Source organism: Wasmannia auropunctata, unplaced genomic scaffold (genome assembly GCF_000956235.1).
Source record: "Wasmannia auropunctata unplaced genomic scaffold, wasmannia.A_1.0 LD336053.1, whole genome shotgun sequence".
Lineage (NCBI taxonomy): Eukaryota > Metazoa > Arthropoda > Insecta > Hymenoptera > Formicidae > Wasmannia > Wasmannia auropunctata.
Window position 1 is genome coordinate 1,582,053 of NW_012026837.1, and position 18,022 is coordinate 1,600,074.

The 18,022-nt window shown below is 32.1% G+C and overlaps 3 protein-coding genes across 4 annotated transcripts in view; all 3 read left to right on the forward strand.

Moving 5' to 3' along the window:
* Window positions 1-1,101: 1,101 nt before the first annotated feature.
* On the forward strand, window positions 1,102-6,987 carry LOC105450971 (endothelin-converting enzyme 2-like). Its single transcript, XM_011691124.1, has 18 exons — window positions 1,102-1,229; window positions 2,092-2,249; window positions 2,347-2,508; window positions 2,599-2,682; window positions 2,767-2,969; window positions 3,346-4,194; window positions 4,282-4,389; window positions 4,502-4,640; window positions 4,711-4,819; window positions 4,912-5,008; window positions 5,086-5,262; window positions 5,347-5,453; window positions 5,529-5,587; window positions 5,762-5,813; window positions 5,965-6,032; window positions 6,170-6,306; window positions 6,428-6,595; window positions 6,712-6,987. Exons 1-18 carry the CDS (start codon window positions 1,210-1,212, stop codon window positions 6,889-6,891), a joined length of 2,877 nt encoding a protein of 958 aa, XP_011689426.1. The 5' UTR covers window positions 1,102-1,209; the 3' UTR covers window positions 6,892-6,987.
* Window positions 6,988-7,976: 989 nt separating this feature from the next.
* LOC105450973 (neprilysin-1-like) lies at window positions 7,977-13,276 on the forward strand. Its single transcript, XM_011691125.1, has 18 exons — window positions 7,977-8,135; window positions 8,438-8,619; window positions 8,732-8,893; window positions 8,975-9,058; window positions 9,167-9,384; window positions 9,667-10,479; window positions 10,553-10,645; window positions 10,719-10,860; window positions 10,945-11,071; window positions 11,277-11,367; window positions 11,475-11,651; window positions 11,718-11,821; window positions 11,909-11,967; window positions 12,064-12,115; window positions 12,260-12,327; window positions 12,487-12,623; window positions 12,723-12,890; window positions 12,998-13,276. Exons 1-18 carry the CDS (start codon window positions 8,116-8,118, stop codon window positions 13,169-13,171), a joined length of 2,871 nt encoding a protein of 956 aa, XP_011689427.1. The 5' UTR covers window positions 7,977-8,115; the 3' UTR covers window positions 13,172-13,276.
* Window positions 13,277-13,764: 488 nt separating this feature from the next.
* The window catches only part of LOC105450974 (neprilysin-like), a 6,792-nt gene continuing 2,534 nt past the window's right edge, over window positions 13,765-18,022 (forward strand). The window contains exons 1-9 of one of the 2 annotated variants that reach the window (XM_011691127.1): window positions 13,765-14,539; window positions 14,617-14,677; window positions 15,006-15,175; window positions 15,285-15,446; window positions 15,531-15,614; window positions 16,440-16,651; window positions 16,928-17,596; window positions 17,676-17,783; window positions 17,858-17,999. In XM_011691127.1, coding sequence (XP_011689429.1) covers window positions 14,658-14,677; window positions 15,006-15,175; window positions 15,285-15,446; window positions 15,531-15,614; window positions 16,440-16,651; window positions 16,928-17,596; window positions 17,676-17,783; window positions 17,858-17,999 — 1,567 coding nt within the window. In that variant the 5' untranslated portion in view covers window positions 13,765-14,539; window positions 14,617-14,657. Of the gene's footprint in view, window positions 14,678-15,005; window positions 15,176-15,284; window positions 15,447-15,530; window positions 15,615-16,439; window positions 16,652-16,927; window positions 17,597-17,675; window positions 17,784-17,857; window positions 18,000-18,022 lie in introns of both variants that reach the window. The other variant, XM_011691126.1, reaches the window with a different exon arrangement.

Genomic DNA, 18,022 nt, shown 5'->3' on the forward strand with positions numbered 1-18,022 from the left:
AATCTCCGCTAAAATGTGGTTCAAGTCTCTGCTAAGTTGGGTTCGAATCTCCGCTAAGTGAGGTTCGAATCTTCGCTAAGTGAGGTTTGAATCTCCGCTAAGTGACCGGGTTCGAATGCGCGCGCGCACTATACTGCTACAAGTGCGGGAGCATAAATTCAATAAATTTTATTAATTTAATAATAAAATAAAATAAAATAATTTTATTTATTTAATTTTATTTTCGTCTTTTGCACATCTTTTCGGCTTGTCAAAGAGATAACTTAAAAAAGACAACTTTTCATCATCTTTTAGTTTTTTGCGCTGTCTGGGTTTGTACCGATCTAAAAGAGATTCTGTTAGCCGCGATACGATTGACGCTTCTAAAGATAACATTATCCGAGACGCGATATGTTGCATAATTACTGGAAAGATTGATATGAAATATCTTCTTCAAAGAAATGCGGCGGAAATAGCTGACATATCCTCGTTATAAAATTCTTTTAAAGTGCACATGAGATAGAGAATCAAATATAAAAATTTAGCAATATAAGCGGAAATCGTATATATACTTTTTATTGAAAGTTCGTTCATTTATGCAATAACGCGCATCAGATAAATAATTAAAATAATTTATAGCAAAAAGCGACGGTGAAGGTTCAATTGTGTATCACACAATGAAAATTTACTGAAATATTTATAATTTCATTTCACAACACCTAGTGAATTTCTTCACTTTCGTAATTTTTACCAAGTTGTGTGATACACAATCAAATTTCTGGTATTTCGATTTCATTAATTGTATCCATTAATTAATTATCATTCACATATTTTGAAGAGCAGTTCTTCGACATACCTTAGAAATCTGAAATAGAAATTATCATACAATATATTCTTTCGTATAAATAGACGTTTAAAAGAAAAGGAAAATGAAAATTTAATTACGATTTAACAGAATTTGAAAATTATAAATTCTTGTTGAAGAAAAAAAGTGTTTATAAACTATCACATAACTTATTTAAATTGAAATCAACAGGACGAGAAAGAGATGTCTCCGACCTTCGACTCTATCAATTCGATATGGTTACACTATAGTCTTTCCGTTCAAGTAGTAACATATAAAAGAGTAAATCGCTGACAAATAATTTCGCATTGTGATAGAAAACATCGCGAAACATTTACTGTACATTTACATCATTAATATTTATATCGGCCGACAAATTATTCGACATGAGGCGACTCATTATTCTGTACGTAACTTAAGTAAACACTTTTTAAGCATTTAAGCACTATTCTGTTTGATATTAATAATAATTGCATTATAATTATTATTAATTCAATAATTTTAAATTAATTATTAATTATTTATTCATTACTTATTAATATACATTATATTGAATTATATATATGTTTTAAAATATCTTGAGTACCTATAATATGCGTCCGAAATTTTGCTTCTGCATATTTCTGTTTTCTTAATCTAAATTAAAAGTCAATAAATTATTCATTACGCATCATAAATTATTTATTGTTCCTGCCAGTAGGTGATGACCGTTGTCTACCTCAATATTAGGCGAACAGACAAGCAGAAAGTAGATCGATTAATCTCAAATCTGGGCGCAAAAGTTGAATTGGATTTCGATAGCGATAACCTCTTGTCGATATATGCACTTCTAATAATATTGGCGATTTTTCGAACATTGAAAGACACCTTTCTACCCTCATCTAATTCATTATTCAATTGCTTTGGAAAGAATTAAAGGCCAAACTATACGTAGACATGTTTTAATAACACAGTTCGAAATTAAGTATAATTGGAAAATAATTACAAAATACATTTGTGTATATACCCATGTGTCTTTTGATGTTCCATATTATGTGTGTGTGCTTTAAGGGATGAATTTAGAATCTTATAAATAGTAACCGCTTCTATCGCGCAAATAGGGATATCTTAAAGCATAATTCAAAATGTAAATATGTATTGCAATAATCGTAATATATGTGTACTATATTTTAATATTACTATAATGTATATTATAATAAATATTATATATTATATTATATATATATATATGTATATACATTAATCGTTATATTTTTGGATCTTTGCAGCGCCTTTGTCGGCACGTTTCTAACGAGAGATGTTGCGCCGTCGAAAGTTCATCATGAATATTCTTCGAATCTAGCATGGTTGTTCGGTTCAAAAAAATTAAGTGACAATACAGAAGGAGAGAGAACTGTATGCGAATCCGAGGAGTGCAAGAAAATGGGTATTTGCATTTTATTTTTAAGCATTGCAATTAAGTCGATTGCTTCAAAAAATTCAGATTGTCAATTGCTGTCACTTCTCTTTTCCATTTTTTTCAGCTAACACGATATTAGAAAGCTTGAATAGATCCGTAAATCCATGTGATGACTTTTACGAATACGCGTGCGGAAAATGGCCAGAGATTAATCCCGCTCCAGAAGGATCGGAGAAGTGGAGTGTGTTCCACATTCTTACATACAAGACCATAAACGACGTAAGAGGTGAGCAACCAATTTACTAGTTGCTATATCCGTAAGATTCAAGATATGAGTTTTTTGTTTAACGTATCTTAATGATATTAAATTTCACAGCGATTGTGGAGGCCGAGGATACGGAGAATGATTCTAACACTATAAAACTTGCAAGAAAATGGTACAAAGCTTGTATGGATGAAGGTGTGTGTTCCTGTAATAAATAAAGTGTCAAAATAAATATTTCACGTCTTATTTTGCAACGTAATAATTTGTTAATATTTACAGATGCGATAGAAAAGGAAGGAATCGATCCGCTGGTTTCTACCTTATCGCGTTTAGGTGGCTGGCCAATGATAACGGATGAATGGGACGAACAAGAGTACAGCTGGCAAAAAGTGGACGATCAATATATGCGCCTAACGGGAAGAAATGCCTTTTATGACGTGCGTATAGAAGATTCAGACGATACAGAAGAAAAAGTAGTAAGGGTACGTACTCTTATTGAAATAATATATTCGCTTTCAGATTTGTTACAAAAAATTCAATTAGACTTTTTTACATTCTTTAGCTTGTTTTACATTTAACAATTAGACTTGTTACGTCTAAATTAATTTCACGTTTTTTTTTATTGCTTGAAGAAATATTTATATATCTAAAGTGATGTAATGAATAATTCAATTCTGTAACTTCTTTCGTATATCTTATCGTACGTGTATCATCTTATTCGCGTTATGTTATTTGTGTTGTAATTTTTCAGTTAATTCGTTGCTATTAATCGTTGCATATTATAGTAAATTTAAATGTAAAAAATTTGCATTGATTTTTTGTGAGACATCCGATTGCTTTAAATCCCTTTATCTATAGATCGACGCGCCGCATTTACCCCCGGGATTAAAGCAAATACGGGAAATAATGAATGAAGACGAGGACGAAGATGACGACGAAGACGAAGATGACGACGAAGACAAAGAGGACGACGAAGATAAAGAAGAAAGCAGAAGTGAAGAGGATCCGAGTGACGAGGAGCAAAGCGACGAGGAAGGCGAAGATGATTTTAAAATCATAATTATTACTAATGACTATGATAATGACGACGATGAAAGCAGTGGCAATAATATTGACGATGATGAAGGCAGTGGCAATAATATTGACGATGATGACGATGGTGGCGATGATGACGACGATGATGATGATACAAGTCAACAGAATAAAAATGTCAGAAAGGAAATAGGCAAGAAAAAAATCACCGGCAAGATCGATCATAAGAAAAGCAAAAAATTAAAACATGTTGGACAGAAAAAAAGCGGCACCCAGATTACTAAGAAGCATAATAATCATAAAACAAAAAGACAGAGAATAAGAAGAGGAGCAGTAGCAGACGTGGACAGTAAACGCGCGCAACGTTCTATTCGTCGCAAAAAGGTACATTTCACCCGGAAAGGCGAAAGGAACCACGTAAGAAAAGTACATAGAAAAAGAATGAGGAAAATTTCGGATAATGGAGAAACGATGGCAACGGCGATACCACAAGTGAACCCACAAATGGAAGAAACGGAGAAGGTGACAATGTTACAAAAGAAAATGGCAACGTACGCTAATTATATTTCAAAAGTAGCTCATGTTATAGCCAAAGACAGAGGTATAAAAATTTCAAAAGAACATCTCAATGAGGATATTCAAGATATGATCAAGTTCCAATTGAGATTGATCGAGGTAAAGATCAGGTCACTGCTCTATTTTGCAGATTGTATATAAGAACCGAGCGAAGAGAGACTTTTAATAATATAATTAATGTTCCAGATTATTCCGTCAGAATCGATCTTCAACTTCTTATTCGAGATGGAAGCTACACTTAAAGAGTTTCAAGAGTGGTATGACGAAGAGAATTCTAAAACAGCTAAAGGCAAGGTAAATGATTTTTAATTAATTAATATAGTTTAATTTCTATAATATATTATTCTTATGATCCTTATGGTTGGACAAATATAAATAATATGACGCAATGAATCACATAATGTAGATTGACTGGGTGAGCAAAATTAAGGCGTTGTTTGACGAAGCGTATGTGACCGTAAATGACGATTTAAATATTATTTCGCCAACTAATTATATTGAAAATCTTCTCTCCTTACTGGACGAGACGTCGGGTCGGACAATCGGTAAGTTTTGAAAAGTGGAAAATGATAATACAAAATGTCGTTGGTAACGTTCATAAGTAATACGTTTTAGTGAATTATATACACTGGAACTTCATAAGCAGAATAATAAGAACTACTACGAGTGAAATGGAAGACTTGTATGATATGTGGAAGGAAGTTAGCACGGGTCAAACTAAACAGTTAGTTATATATATGTATAATTAGATTATTTGTGTAATATAAATAATTATTACTAATTTATAAAATATGGTTCAATTTCATTGAAATACAGACAGAGATGGTACGCTTGCCAAAATGCAGCAGAGGTGAAAGATATTTTAGCTTACGAATTTGTAAAAAAATATTTCTCCGATGATGCAATAAAAATAGTAAGTTTTATTTCATTTGTCTTCTATCCACAATCTGTGCTGAATTTGCTTAAGTCCATTATTCATTGTTATCGTAGGCATCGAACATGATTAGCGATATTAAAATGGAAGTCGAGAACCTGATTCAAAAATCAGATTGGCTGGATGACGATGGTAAGGAATTTGCTTTAGAAAAAGTAAAAAATATGAAAAAATTTATTGGATATCCAAATTGGTACAAAAATACCACGATCATTGAAGAGTATTATAATGGGGTAAATATTCAAAAAATTATTAACATTAGCAGTTATTATATGTGATGACTATCACTTACATCATGTAAAATTATTCCATTAAAGCTCGTTATTGGCTCGTCGTACTATGAGAATACTGTTCGATACAATAGATACACCAAATTAAAGAGCCTACGGAAGTTGTCGACAAATAGTCATGAAATCAATGAAGAGTGAGATAGCAATTTACTATTTAACGTAATTGTTGATTTAAATAATTTATATACACCGCAAATTTTATATTACAGAAAACTATTGAATCCGGTTGAAGTGAATGCCTTTTACGTGCCCTGGAAGAATGTCTTAGGTACGCACAATATATCTTACACAATAGTTCTTGTTTAGTGAAATATATATATATATATAATACATCTATTAATTGTACGTTATATATGCTTTGTAGCAAATTATTAATTTAATCGATCAAATTTTTATTCGCAATTATTAACGTAACAATAAAAATTAATTCTTTCGTTAACAGCTGTTTCCGCGGCGGACTTTCAGAGCCCATGGTTCGCTTACGGTCGACCACTGTAAGTAAAAAATTCTGATTAAAACTTAACACGACATATACATTAATTTAGCAGTGTGTATATATGTATACTAAAAAAAATTTATAATTCATATGATTTTATATCTAAATTTTGTGTTAATATAAATCTTAATAGAATTTTTTTTATATAGAGCTGTTAATTTTGGTACCATGGGATTTATCATAGCTCACGAGATTAATCACGGATTCGATGATACAGGTATGAAGTTCTACACTACCTAATTTACTCTATTTTATTTTTTGCTATAATATTTGCAAATATTGCGATAATATAACGATTTATTATTATTTTTAACGCTCTTTGAAAGTATCTTATAAGAGAGAAATAATTTTTAGGACACATGTACGACAAGGATGGTGACTTCCTGGGATGGTTTTCGTCGATGGCTGACGCGTATGACAAAAAGCAGAATTGCTTTGTAAAGCAGTTTAATAATTATCCTATTGATGAAAAAACAAATGAAACAATAAAGGTATATTGCGTATTTGAATGTTATTGTTATATTACTGAAGATTTATTTGGTCATTTATTTATCGATTATTGATTATTTTATTTTATTGAAAATTTACTGATTATTTTTACTGAAATTATAGAATTATGGTAAGCAGACGACGAGCGACAATATCGCGGATACAATGGGATTACAGGCGATATTTAAGGCCTATCAAAGAAAGGAGAAAGAGAGTGAAGTACTGGATGCCACGTTGCCGGGCATGGAAGATTTTACCAACGATCAACTATTCTTTTTATCCTTTGCTAATGTGAGTATTTTATATACGGGCACTTAAGACTACTATTAAACTATGAAGATAATAGTTGATAATGTTTTTATACTTTAATTATATTAAAACGTTTACAACGTTTATAACGTTTACAGTTATGGTGCGAAGCATACGAGCCAGATCAATTAATACCTTCAGCTAAGAACGATGATCACAGCATCGGACGACTGAGAATTATAGGCTCCGTATCAAATTCGGACGACTTCGCTAAAACTTTTAATTGTCCGGTTGGTAGTCCGATGAATCCCAAAAAGAAGTGCAATGTCTGGAAGTGACTATGAAGAATCTTGAAAAGCCAATTTTAAAGAATTATCCCGCAGAAATTATTTATCCAAATGTATTGATGAATAAACAATAATGCATACTGAAAATGTTTCTTCTAATAATTTTCTAATTCTTCTGAATATTGTATTCGATCTAATTTGAGTGTGATTATTCGATTCATAGAAAATAAAAATTAGTTAACAAGAAATATTCAAAATACAAACTAAAATCCGATAAATATAGTGTTAAAATAAACTTTTAATAATATCTGGTCGTACAACATTTTCATCGTCTAAGATCTAAAGTGTAGTTAGGCGAAATAGAATACATATTTTGAATATTGTATTGATCTTCGAAAATTAATTCTAAACAGACACGAGTCGATCTCATGGCCCGTATACGGACGCGCATATTTGGCGTGAGGCACTACCGTGTCTCTTGAATTAAATCTTTCTATTTTTCATATACATTATTACATTTCCGTTATCATTCTTTGCTCTATTTGCTTGGTTTACGATACATCTCTTCTAATTGCGATAATAAACGTGACAAAAAAATCTGGCGTATTGTAGCTAACAATCTCATTCGTGCAATGCGCAACACCGCAAAACGCAATTCTGCAAATAATTTGTCCTCTTTGCATTTCATTCAAATTGCACGTACACATATAGATACATGTATAGATATGATAATCATGGAACGGCGGATGTCCTGAAAACGATAATTTGTGGTAAGTACTGCAGTGATTAATTAGAAATTCTGTTGGTCATGATAAGAATTATACTTCCAATTAAATTTATCCATAGATAAGTGATAAATAACTGCATTCCTGATAATTAAATTATTTCCAAACTTTTGAAAAAAGGGGCATTATTCTTAGAAGTCTACTATTTAGATGTTGCAGATATTTATTTTCCGAGCTAAGAAAAGTTGACGTGAGCAAAAACCCTGAAAAAATTAATATTTTTCGAGTTTAAATTACAGCGTTATTGATATCGGTTATCGCTGGTGTCGTTTCATTAATATAAATCAGAAGGATGAAAGATGCACATCTATGGCCTTCGGTTCTATCAATTCGATATGATGGCACGTTGCACGAGATTCTTCCGCAAATAGTAATATATAAAAGAGTCAACTAAGCAACACGTAATTTCACATTGTGGCGAAAAATATTCGAGCACATTTCCCGTACAGCACAACTAAAATTTCTATCAGCCTCGGATCATCTTACAACAATGAGGCGATTCATTCTTCTGTAAGTAACTTGAAATAGTCATTTTCTTTCTAACACGGTCAACCAGAAACGAATTAGCGATCTTTAAATTTTGTCTTTAAAAAAATAATCTGTCTTGATTGATTATAACTTAGGAAAAATAAACGATGCTTCAAATCAAATGACTTTTTCTCTTGTTTTGAACTCTAAATTCACTCTCTGATATCCATTAAAAATTATTCTTTATATTCATCACTTTTTATTATTTTTATATATTACATTATGTATAATTTCTTATGCAGTACGTTATCTTATTTCATTTTTAATATTTTTACACTTTGCAGCGCCTTCATTGGCGTACTTTTAATTAAGAATGTCACACCGAAAAATCAGAGATATCCTTCTCATCTTGCATGGTTGTTTGGCTCAAACAAGAACTTAAATGAAAATGAGGAAGAAAGTAAGGAAGAAAGTAAGGAAGAAGATAAGTCGACTGTATGCCAATCTCAGGAGTGCAAAAAAATCGGTATTTATTAAAAGACAACATGTGTAACTAGAATTATAATTCAAAAGCTATTCTAAAAATTCAAATCTTTATATCAATCGTTATTTTTCTTCTTGTTCTCATTTTCTTCCAGCTCAGATAATATCAGAGAGCATGGATAAATCTATGGATCCGTGCGATGATTTCTACGAGTACGCGTGTGGAAAATGGCCGGAGCATAATCCTGCTCCAAAAGGGATGAGTTCCTGGAGTATGTTTGCAAGTGCACAAATGAATGTCATGAAGCAAATAAAAGGTGAATATTAAATCCCAAACTTTGTATTCGAAATATATTGTATGTGTACAATGATATTAAATATTAAATGATATTTTACAGAAATTTTCGACGAGGGTCCAAAAGACGATGATATGTTGGCGGTAAAGCTTGCGAAAAAGTGGTACACGATCTGCATGGATACAGGTAAGCGCGGATGGCACTCGAATGATTGAAGCACCGTTCAAAAATTCGATTATATATTGTTTTTACATATAATTACATTCCACGATATGATTCATGAAACACTTTCAGATGCAATGGACAGGCAAGGACTCGAACCGCTTGTCCTTACTCTGGCACGGATAGGAGGCTGGCCGATAATAATGGAACCGGACGAATGGAACGAGCAAGAATACAGCTGGCAAAAAGTTGATGATCAATATGTGCGCTTGATTGGAAGAAATGCTTTCCACGACGTGCGGGTGGACGAATTATATAACGATTCGAACGAAACCGAGAAAATAATACATGTACATATCGCAACATAAATTTTTAATTAAGATTCAAAAGATCATCATTATATTAGCATTAACATTATGCTCTCAAATCTCTAAATCATGTTTGGATATAAATGGTATCTATATAATCTACATTACATAATATTAGTTACATTATGTACCTCGTAGCATCATTAAGCATCTTGTTTCCATGTTTGATCTTTCCATTACACGTAGACGTAAATATAAATTTATATTTTAATAAATATTTGCATTGATTTCTCATTAATTTTTTAAAATGTACATTTTTGCTAGATCTCAATTCCCCATTTACCTCCGCGTTCATACAGACTGTTGAGTACAATTGTAGTAGACGAGAGCGACGAGGATACCAGCGACGAGGAGAAGCAAAGCGACGAGCAAAACGGTAGTCAAGAACCTGGAAGTGAAGATGAAGATGATGACAAAAGCAAGAATAATGACAATAATGACGATGAAGGAGATAATAATGATGATGATGAAGATGATGATAACGATGACGATGAAGATGATGATAACAATGACGATGAAGATGATGATAACAATGACGATGAAGATGATAACAATAATAAAAGTAGTGATAAAGATGAAGACGATAAAGATGACGACAATAATGATAAAGATGACGATAATGATGATACAAACGAACAGGATGATGATGAAAACGCGAAAAAGAAAATCATTGTAACAAAAACCGGCAAATTGAAGAAAAATAAAAAATTAGAACATAGTAGAAAGATTAAGAGCAACACCAATTCCAAGAAGCATAAGAACCATAAGATGAAGAAAGAAAGGACGAAAAGACGAGCAATACCGATAAATATTAGCGATAAATTACGCGCGCGGAAGGATGATAAAAATCGTATGAAACAAGCACGAAGAAAAAAATTAGAGAAAACTTTGGCGGCGACAACACCGCGGATTAGCACCGAAGAAACGACTGACGAAATTGATGAAATAAAAAAATACACTGATTATATCACCAAAGTAGCTTGCGCCATAGCTAAAGCAAGAGACGTCAAAGTTTCGGAGGAACACATGAATAGAGATATCAAAGACATGATCGCATTTCAATTAAAACTAGTTGATGTTAGTATTACACTACTTTGTCGGGCAATAAAACAACAAGAATGTTTATAGACTGAATAATAATATATTTCAGATTTCTGCGGACTTTAGCGATGAGGAGAAAATGACGCTCGACGACATGCAGGAATGGTACGATGAAAAAAATCCTAAAACTTCCAACAGCGCAGTAAGTCATTTTCTAATTAATTCATTTAATTTGTAACTGCCTTTGATAAATGAACACGATTAACGCAACGCAGATTGACTGGATGTACAAAATTGGGGAGTTATTTGACGAGGCCCACGTGCCCATAGACAGCGATTTAAATGTGGAAATTGGTCCACCAGAATATCTCGAGGATCTTATCTCTTTGCTGGACGAAACGCCGAGTCGAACGATCGGTAATTTTTGAAAAAAAAAAAAAAAATGCTGCGATAATAATTAAGAAAATGTTGATAAAAGCGCTTACACGAGATATGTTTCAGTAAACTATATACATTGGAACTTTTTGAGCAGAATAATAACAACTACTACAAGTGAAATGAGAAAATTATACGATGCATGGGAAGGTAATGATGATGATGATGATGACGATGATTTCCTTCCAAAAAGGTGCGCTTTATATTGATAGTATTTCCTTATAATTGTGAGCGTAATCGTTTGTGCTCTTTAATTCATAGAAAATCATAATTATTTTTTATTTCATATTATTATTTTTAATACGGTGCAGTCAGTTTAAACACTCCTAACGCGTGAATTAAAATCGAATCAGTTTTAAATTATACCGATATCAAACTCATAATGAATTGTCACACAGAGCGCTCAAATGCACACGGAAAGTAGATATGAGCAATATGCTAGCGTACGAGTATGTAAGAAACCATTTCTCTGATAATATCACGACAATCGTAAGTACTTTGTGTCGATTATTAAAAATCCTATTTTGTTTATTGTTTATAGAAGCCGTGATCTATCTTATAAATTTGCTCAGTTGGTTAACTTATTTCTGTTGCAGGCTTCGGATATGATGGACGATATACAAAAGGAAGTCGAATATCAGATTAAAGAGTCAGATTGGATGGATGAGGAAACTAAGGATTTTGTTTTAGCAAAATTAGTGGATATGGGAAAATTTATCGGATATCCAGACTGGTATAGAAATGACACTATCGTTAAACGATATTTTCAAGGAGTAAGTTTCTCAAAATTTATTAATTATCACTGACTATTCGATTTAAACTGTTTTATTTTATTAAAGCTTATTCTTGGCAATTCGTTTTACGAAAACACAATGAGCTATCAAAGATACAGCAAATGGAAAGGACTACGAAAGTTGCTGAAAGAAGATGAAGAAGATGATATGTAATATAACGCATTAGTTCCAGCATAAATATAACTTTATTTTTTAATTTTACAAAGTAAGTTTACATAACATATTCCGTGTTACAGGATGACGATGAGTCCTTTAATGGTAAATGCCTTTTTCTCACCGTGGGATAATTCCGTAGGTCCGTATCATCAGAGCATATATATATTTTTTTAATTAAACACGATTTTGCAATTATTTACATTGTCACTGACATTAATCTCTTATTCGATTATAGCTTTCTCTGCAGCGGATTTCCAGAGTCCATTATTCGCTTTCGATCGACCACAGTAAGTGAATAATTTTTATTAAAAATATCAACGTAACTTGTATAGCGATAAAAGTCCAAATAAATTTAACTTATTATTATATTATCTTTAGAAATTTTATGTATACTGCTTAATAAAATTTTTTCTAAATACTTTTTCTTTCAGAGCTATTAATTATGGTATTGTTGGGACAATCATGGGCCACGAAGTTAATCACGGATTCGATGATTCTGGTAATGTTATGACATAATATTAAACCATTTCATTTACTAAATTATAATATTTAATTGTTACAATAATATAGTATCTAGCATTTTACTTTAAAATTTGAAATGTTTTAAAAATAACTAAAAAGAAAAAAATGACAAATAAATCAAAAGAATAATTTTTAGGCCATTTGTATGATAATCACGGAGAGATTGTCGAATGGTTATCCGCAATGGCCGATGCATATGGCAAAAAGGCAGAGTGTTTTGTAGAACAGTTTAATAATTATCCCATTGACAAGGAATCGAATTATAAAATAAAGGTATACATTATCTAATTCTGCATTTGATTAATTTATCTTATCGTTATTTTTTTCTGTCGGCCATTAAATATTTGATTTAACTTATTACAAAAATTGCAGGACTATGGCAATCAAACGGCGGGAGAGAATATTGCGGATACCATGGGATTAGAGGCAGCGTTTAGAGCATACCAAAGGAGAGAAAGACAATGCGGAAAGCCGAATACCGTATTGCCAGACCTGGAGGATGTAACTAACGATCAACTTTATTTCCTATCCTTTGCCAATGTAGGTATTACAGATAAATAGTGAATTTACAGTAATAATTACGAAATTAATAATTAAAGTAAATATTTGTATGCTTTAATGTAAGAAATTGTGATAACGTTTAACAGCTATGGTGCGAAATGGATACAGACATTATAAAGAGTGCCAAGCATGACGTTCATAGCCCCGGACGATTGAGAGTAATAGGAAGTGTTTCAAATTCACAAGACTTCGCCAAAGCTTTCAATTGCCCAGTTGGCAGTGCGATGAATCCCAAAAGAAAATGTAATATCTGGAAGTGACTGCTTTCACGAATATTGTAAATTAAGCTTACCAATGCTTTATAAAAATGTAAAACAATTGACAAAAGTTTTGTATCTATATATATCGATGAATAAAAAAAAAGCATATTACTTAAGTAACGAAATTATTTCGCGGAACAATGGATTACAAACGATATTTAAGGTTTATCAAAGTAAGGAGAAAGAAAAACAGTCAAGCCAAGTAAATTAATATCTTTCGCCAAGGACGATGAACACAGCATTGAGCGACTGACAATTATAGGCTCCGCATCAAATTCGTACGATTTCGCTAAAACTTTTGCCCGATTGGTAATCCGAGATGAATCCCATAAAAAAATGCAATATCTGAAAGTGATGAATCCTACCCTGAAGAATCTTGCAAAGCATATTTCATAAAAATATCCCGCAGAAGTTATTTATCCAAATGTATCGATAAATAATCGATAACTAACGAACATATGTCTGAAAACGTTTTTTCTGACGATTTTTTTATTTCGGAATATTTGATCTAATTTGCATGTGATTATTCGATCCGCTAAAGATAAAAATGAATTAACACCTAAAAAATGTTAAAAATACTAGCCGAAATTCAATAAATATAATGTTAGACTAAACTTTAGTAACTTTTAGTAACATCTGATCGAATTACATTTCATCGTTTAAGATCTAAAATGTGATCAGGCGGAACGGAATACATATTTTGAATACCTAATATCGATTTTCGAAAATTAATTCTACTTTTTCTGATTTTCCTGTATGTACATGATCACATTTTCGTTATCATCCTTTGTTCAATTTCATCTCTGATTCTGATTGCGATAATAAACGTGAGAAGAATATCTGAAGTATTGTAATAATCTTATACGTATAATGCGCAACACGCATTTCCGCAAATAATTTGTTCTCTTTGCATTTCGTTTAAATTGCATTTATACATATAGATATGATAAACATGAAACGGCGGATGTCCTAAAAACGATAATTTGCGTAAGTACCACTGATTGAATAGATACACAAAGTTCCGTTGGCCACGATAAAAATTATACTTCCAATTAAATTCATGCAAGTGATAACTGCATAACTGATAAATCATGCATTATTTCCGATTTTTTTAAAAAAGGAACATTGTTCTTAGAAATCTATTATTTAGATGTTGCACAGTTGTTTACTTTTTGAGCTAAGAAAAGTTTATGCGAGCAAAAAAACCTTGTAAAAATTAATATTTTTCGTGTTTTTAAAATACAGCATTGATTATCGCTAGTGTCGTTTCATTAATATAAAATCAAAAGAACAAAGGATACATCTATGACCTTCGGTCTATCAATTCAATGTGGTAGCGCGTTGCAAGATCCTTCCGCTAATAGTAATGTATGAAACAGTCAACTAAGCAACAACTAATTTCACATTGTGGCGAAAAAACATTCAAATACATTTTTCCCGTATAGCACAACTAAAATTTATATTAGTCTCGGATCATCTTGTGACAATGAGGCGGTTCATTCTTCTGTAAGTAACTTGTAATAGTCATTTCCTTTAAACACGATATCAATCATAAGCGAATTAATTAACGATCTTTAAAATTTGTCTTTAGAAAATTAATCTGTCTCTCTTGATTGATTATAATTTAGGAAAATACAGAAAAAATAGAGTCTGCATAATCACAAGATATTTTTTTTGTTTCAAATTCTAGATTCACTCTCTGATATCCATTAATAATTATTCTTTATATATGCATTATATTCATCATATTTTATTTAATATTTTTATATATTGCATTATTTATCATTTTTTATATGTACAGTATATTATACTTATTTTAAACTACACTTTGCAGCGCCTTCATTAGCGTGCTTTTAATAAAGAATGTCACACCAAAAAATCAGAGATATCCGTCACATCTAGAATGGTTGTTTGGTTTAAACAAGAACCTAAATGAAAATAAGGAAGAAAACAAGGAAGAAAATAAGCCGACTGTATGCCAATCTCAGGAGTGCAAAAAAATTGGTATTTATTAAAAGACAACAGCTATATAGCTGGAATTATAATTCAGCTAGTCTGAAAATTCAAATCTTTATTTATCGTTATCTTTCTTCTTGTTCTTATTTTCCTCCAGCTCAGATAGTATCGGAGAGCATGGACAAATCTGTGGATCCGTGCGACGATTTCTACGAGTACGCGTGTGGAAAATGGCCGGAGCATAATCCTATTCCAAAAGGAATGAATTCTTGGAGTACGCTCGCAAGTGCACAAAGGAATGTCACGAAACAAATTAAAAGTAAATGCTAAATCAGCCCAAACTTTGTATTCGAAACTTAATTGTATATAATGACATTAAATATTAAATGTTTATATTTTGCAGAAATTTTCGACGAAGGTCCAAAGGACGACGACATTTTGGCGGTAAAGCTCGCGAAAAAGTGGTACGCGGTCTGCATGGATACAAGTAAGCGCAAATAGCACTCGAGTGATTGAAATAACGTTAAAAATATATGTATAGTGTTAAAAAAAACTATTCAGCACTTATATGGTAGATAATACACATTATACTGTGTAAAGAAACCTTAGTGAACATAGGTGGAAAGCTCAACTAAGATATATAATTTTTGTATATTAGCAATCATAAATGATTTATTGGTTTCTATACGTTGCATGCGATATTTACTTCAATGCAATGTTTATAAATCGCGTTCTGTATTCCTCAATTTCCTTACATACTTCATAACAGAAGATCATTTCATCAACAATCAGTTAATTGTCATCAACCGGTGATTGCGGATCTACATATTATTTAGTGATTACACAATTATAAGATATCGTCATGCTAAAAAAAGTCGTCGTATTACTCTAATCAAGAAATGGCAGATATGCATTTTTTATGTGATCGTGCTAATGGAAATGCTTTTGTTGCGCGATGTATTTACGCTGAAAAATTTCTTAATCGAAGAGTTTCCTCTCATATACTTTTTCAAAATATCTTTGTGAATCAGATTCATTTAGAACTCGCTATTGAGTGCAAGCACTCGTATGTATAGAAATAAAAGGACACGTGAAACATTTTCTGTAAATACAGCCAGTAAGTCATTTATAATAAACATACAAAAAATGTTTAAATCTCAAAAACAGTTGAACTTTTAACCTATGTTCACTAAGGTTTTTTACTCAATATGTACTTCTATCATATAAATGCTGAATAGTTTTTTTTTAATACTCTATATTGTATTTTCATACATAACTACTTTTCACGATATGATTCACGAAACACTTCCAGATGCAATGGACAAACAAGGACTTGAGCCACTTGTCTTTACTCTAGCGCGAATAGGAGGCTGGCCGATGATAATGGAGCCAGATGAATGGAACGAGCAGGAATACAGCTGGCAAAAAGTAGATGATCAATATGTGCGCTTGATAGGAAGAAATGCTTTCCACGACGTGTGGGTGAAGGAATATGGTTCGAACGAATCTCGGAAAGTAGTATATGTACTTATCACGACATATACTTTCAATTAAAATTATCATTAAACCTGCATTAACCCTACAATCTCAAATCTCTAAATCTCCAAAAGCATTGTTTGTGATATAATTGGCATCTCTTTAATTTCTATAATTATTATATTATGTATCTCGTAACATCATATATTAAGCATCTTGTTTCTGAATTGCCTTTTCCATTAAACGTAGGTATAAATTTATATTTAAAAAAATATTCACATTGATTTTTCACTAATTTTTAAAAATGTATATTTTTGTTGGTAGATCTCAACACCCCATTTACCTCCGGGTTCAAATAACCTGCGGGATAAACTCTATACTGGCGAAGAAGATGAAAGTGACGAGGATACCAGTGACGAGGAGAAGCAAAGCGACGAGCAAAATGATAGTCAAGAAACTGGGAGCGAAGACACAGATGATAACAAAAGCGAGAATAATAGCAATAATGACGATGAAAATGACAACAACGATGATAAAGATGATAATAACGATTACAATGATGATGATGATAAAAACACGAAGAAAATCAGTGTAAAAAAAACCGGTAAATTAGCAAAAAATAAACAATTAGGGTATAGTAGAAAAATTAAGAATAGTGCCTTTTCCAAGAAGTATAAGAACCATAAGACGAAAAAAGAAAGGGTAAAAAGACAGGCAATACCGACAAATGTCCGCGAGAAATTACGTGCGCGAACGAACGATAGGAATCATATGAAGCAAGCACGTAAGAAAAAATCAGAGAAGATTTTGGAGGTGACAACATCGCGGTGCACCGAAGAACCGACTGTCGAAATTGATGAAATAAAAAAATACACTGATTATATCTCCAAAGTAGTTCGCGCTATAGCTAAAGCAAGAGGCGCCAAAGTTTCGGCGGAACACATGAATAAAGATATCAAAGACATGATCAAATTTCAATTAAAACTAATTAAGGTGAGTGTTACACTACTTTTGTCAGGCAATAAAACAACAAGAATGTTTGTAGACTGAATAATAATAATATATATTTCAGATTTCTACGAAAAAGAGCAAAGAAGAAAAAGAGGAAAAAAAGGAAATAACGCTCAATGACATGCAGGAGTGGTACGATGAAAAGAATCCTGAAACTTTCAACAGCGCAGTAAGTCATTTTTTAATTAATTAATTTAATTTGTAACTGCCTTTGATTAAATGAGCACGATTAACGCAACGCAGATTGACTGGATGTACAAAATTGGAGAGTTATTTGACGAGGCCCACGTGTCCGTGGACAGCGATTTAAATGTGGAAATTGGTTCACCAGAATATCTCGAGGGTCTTATCTCTTTGCTGGACGAAACGCCGAGTCGAACGATCGGTAATTTAAAAAAAAAAAAAAAA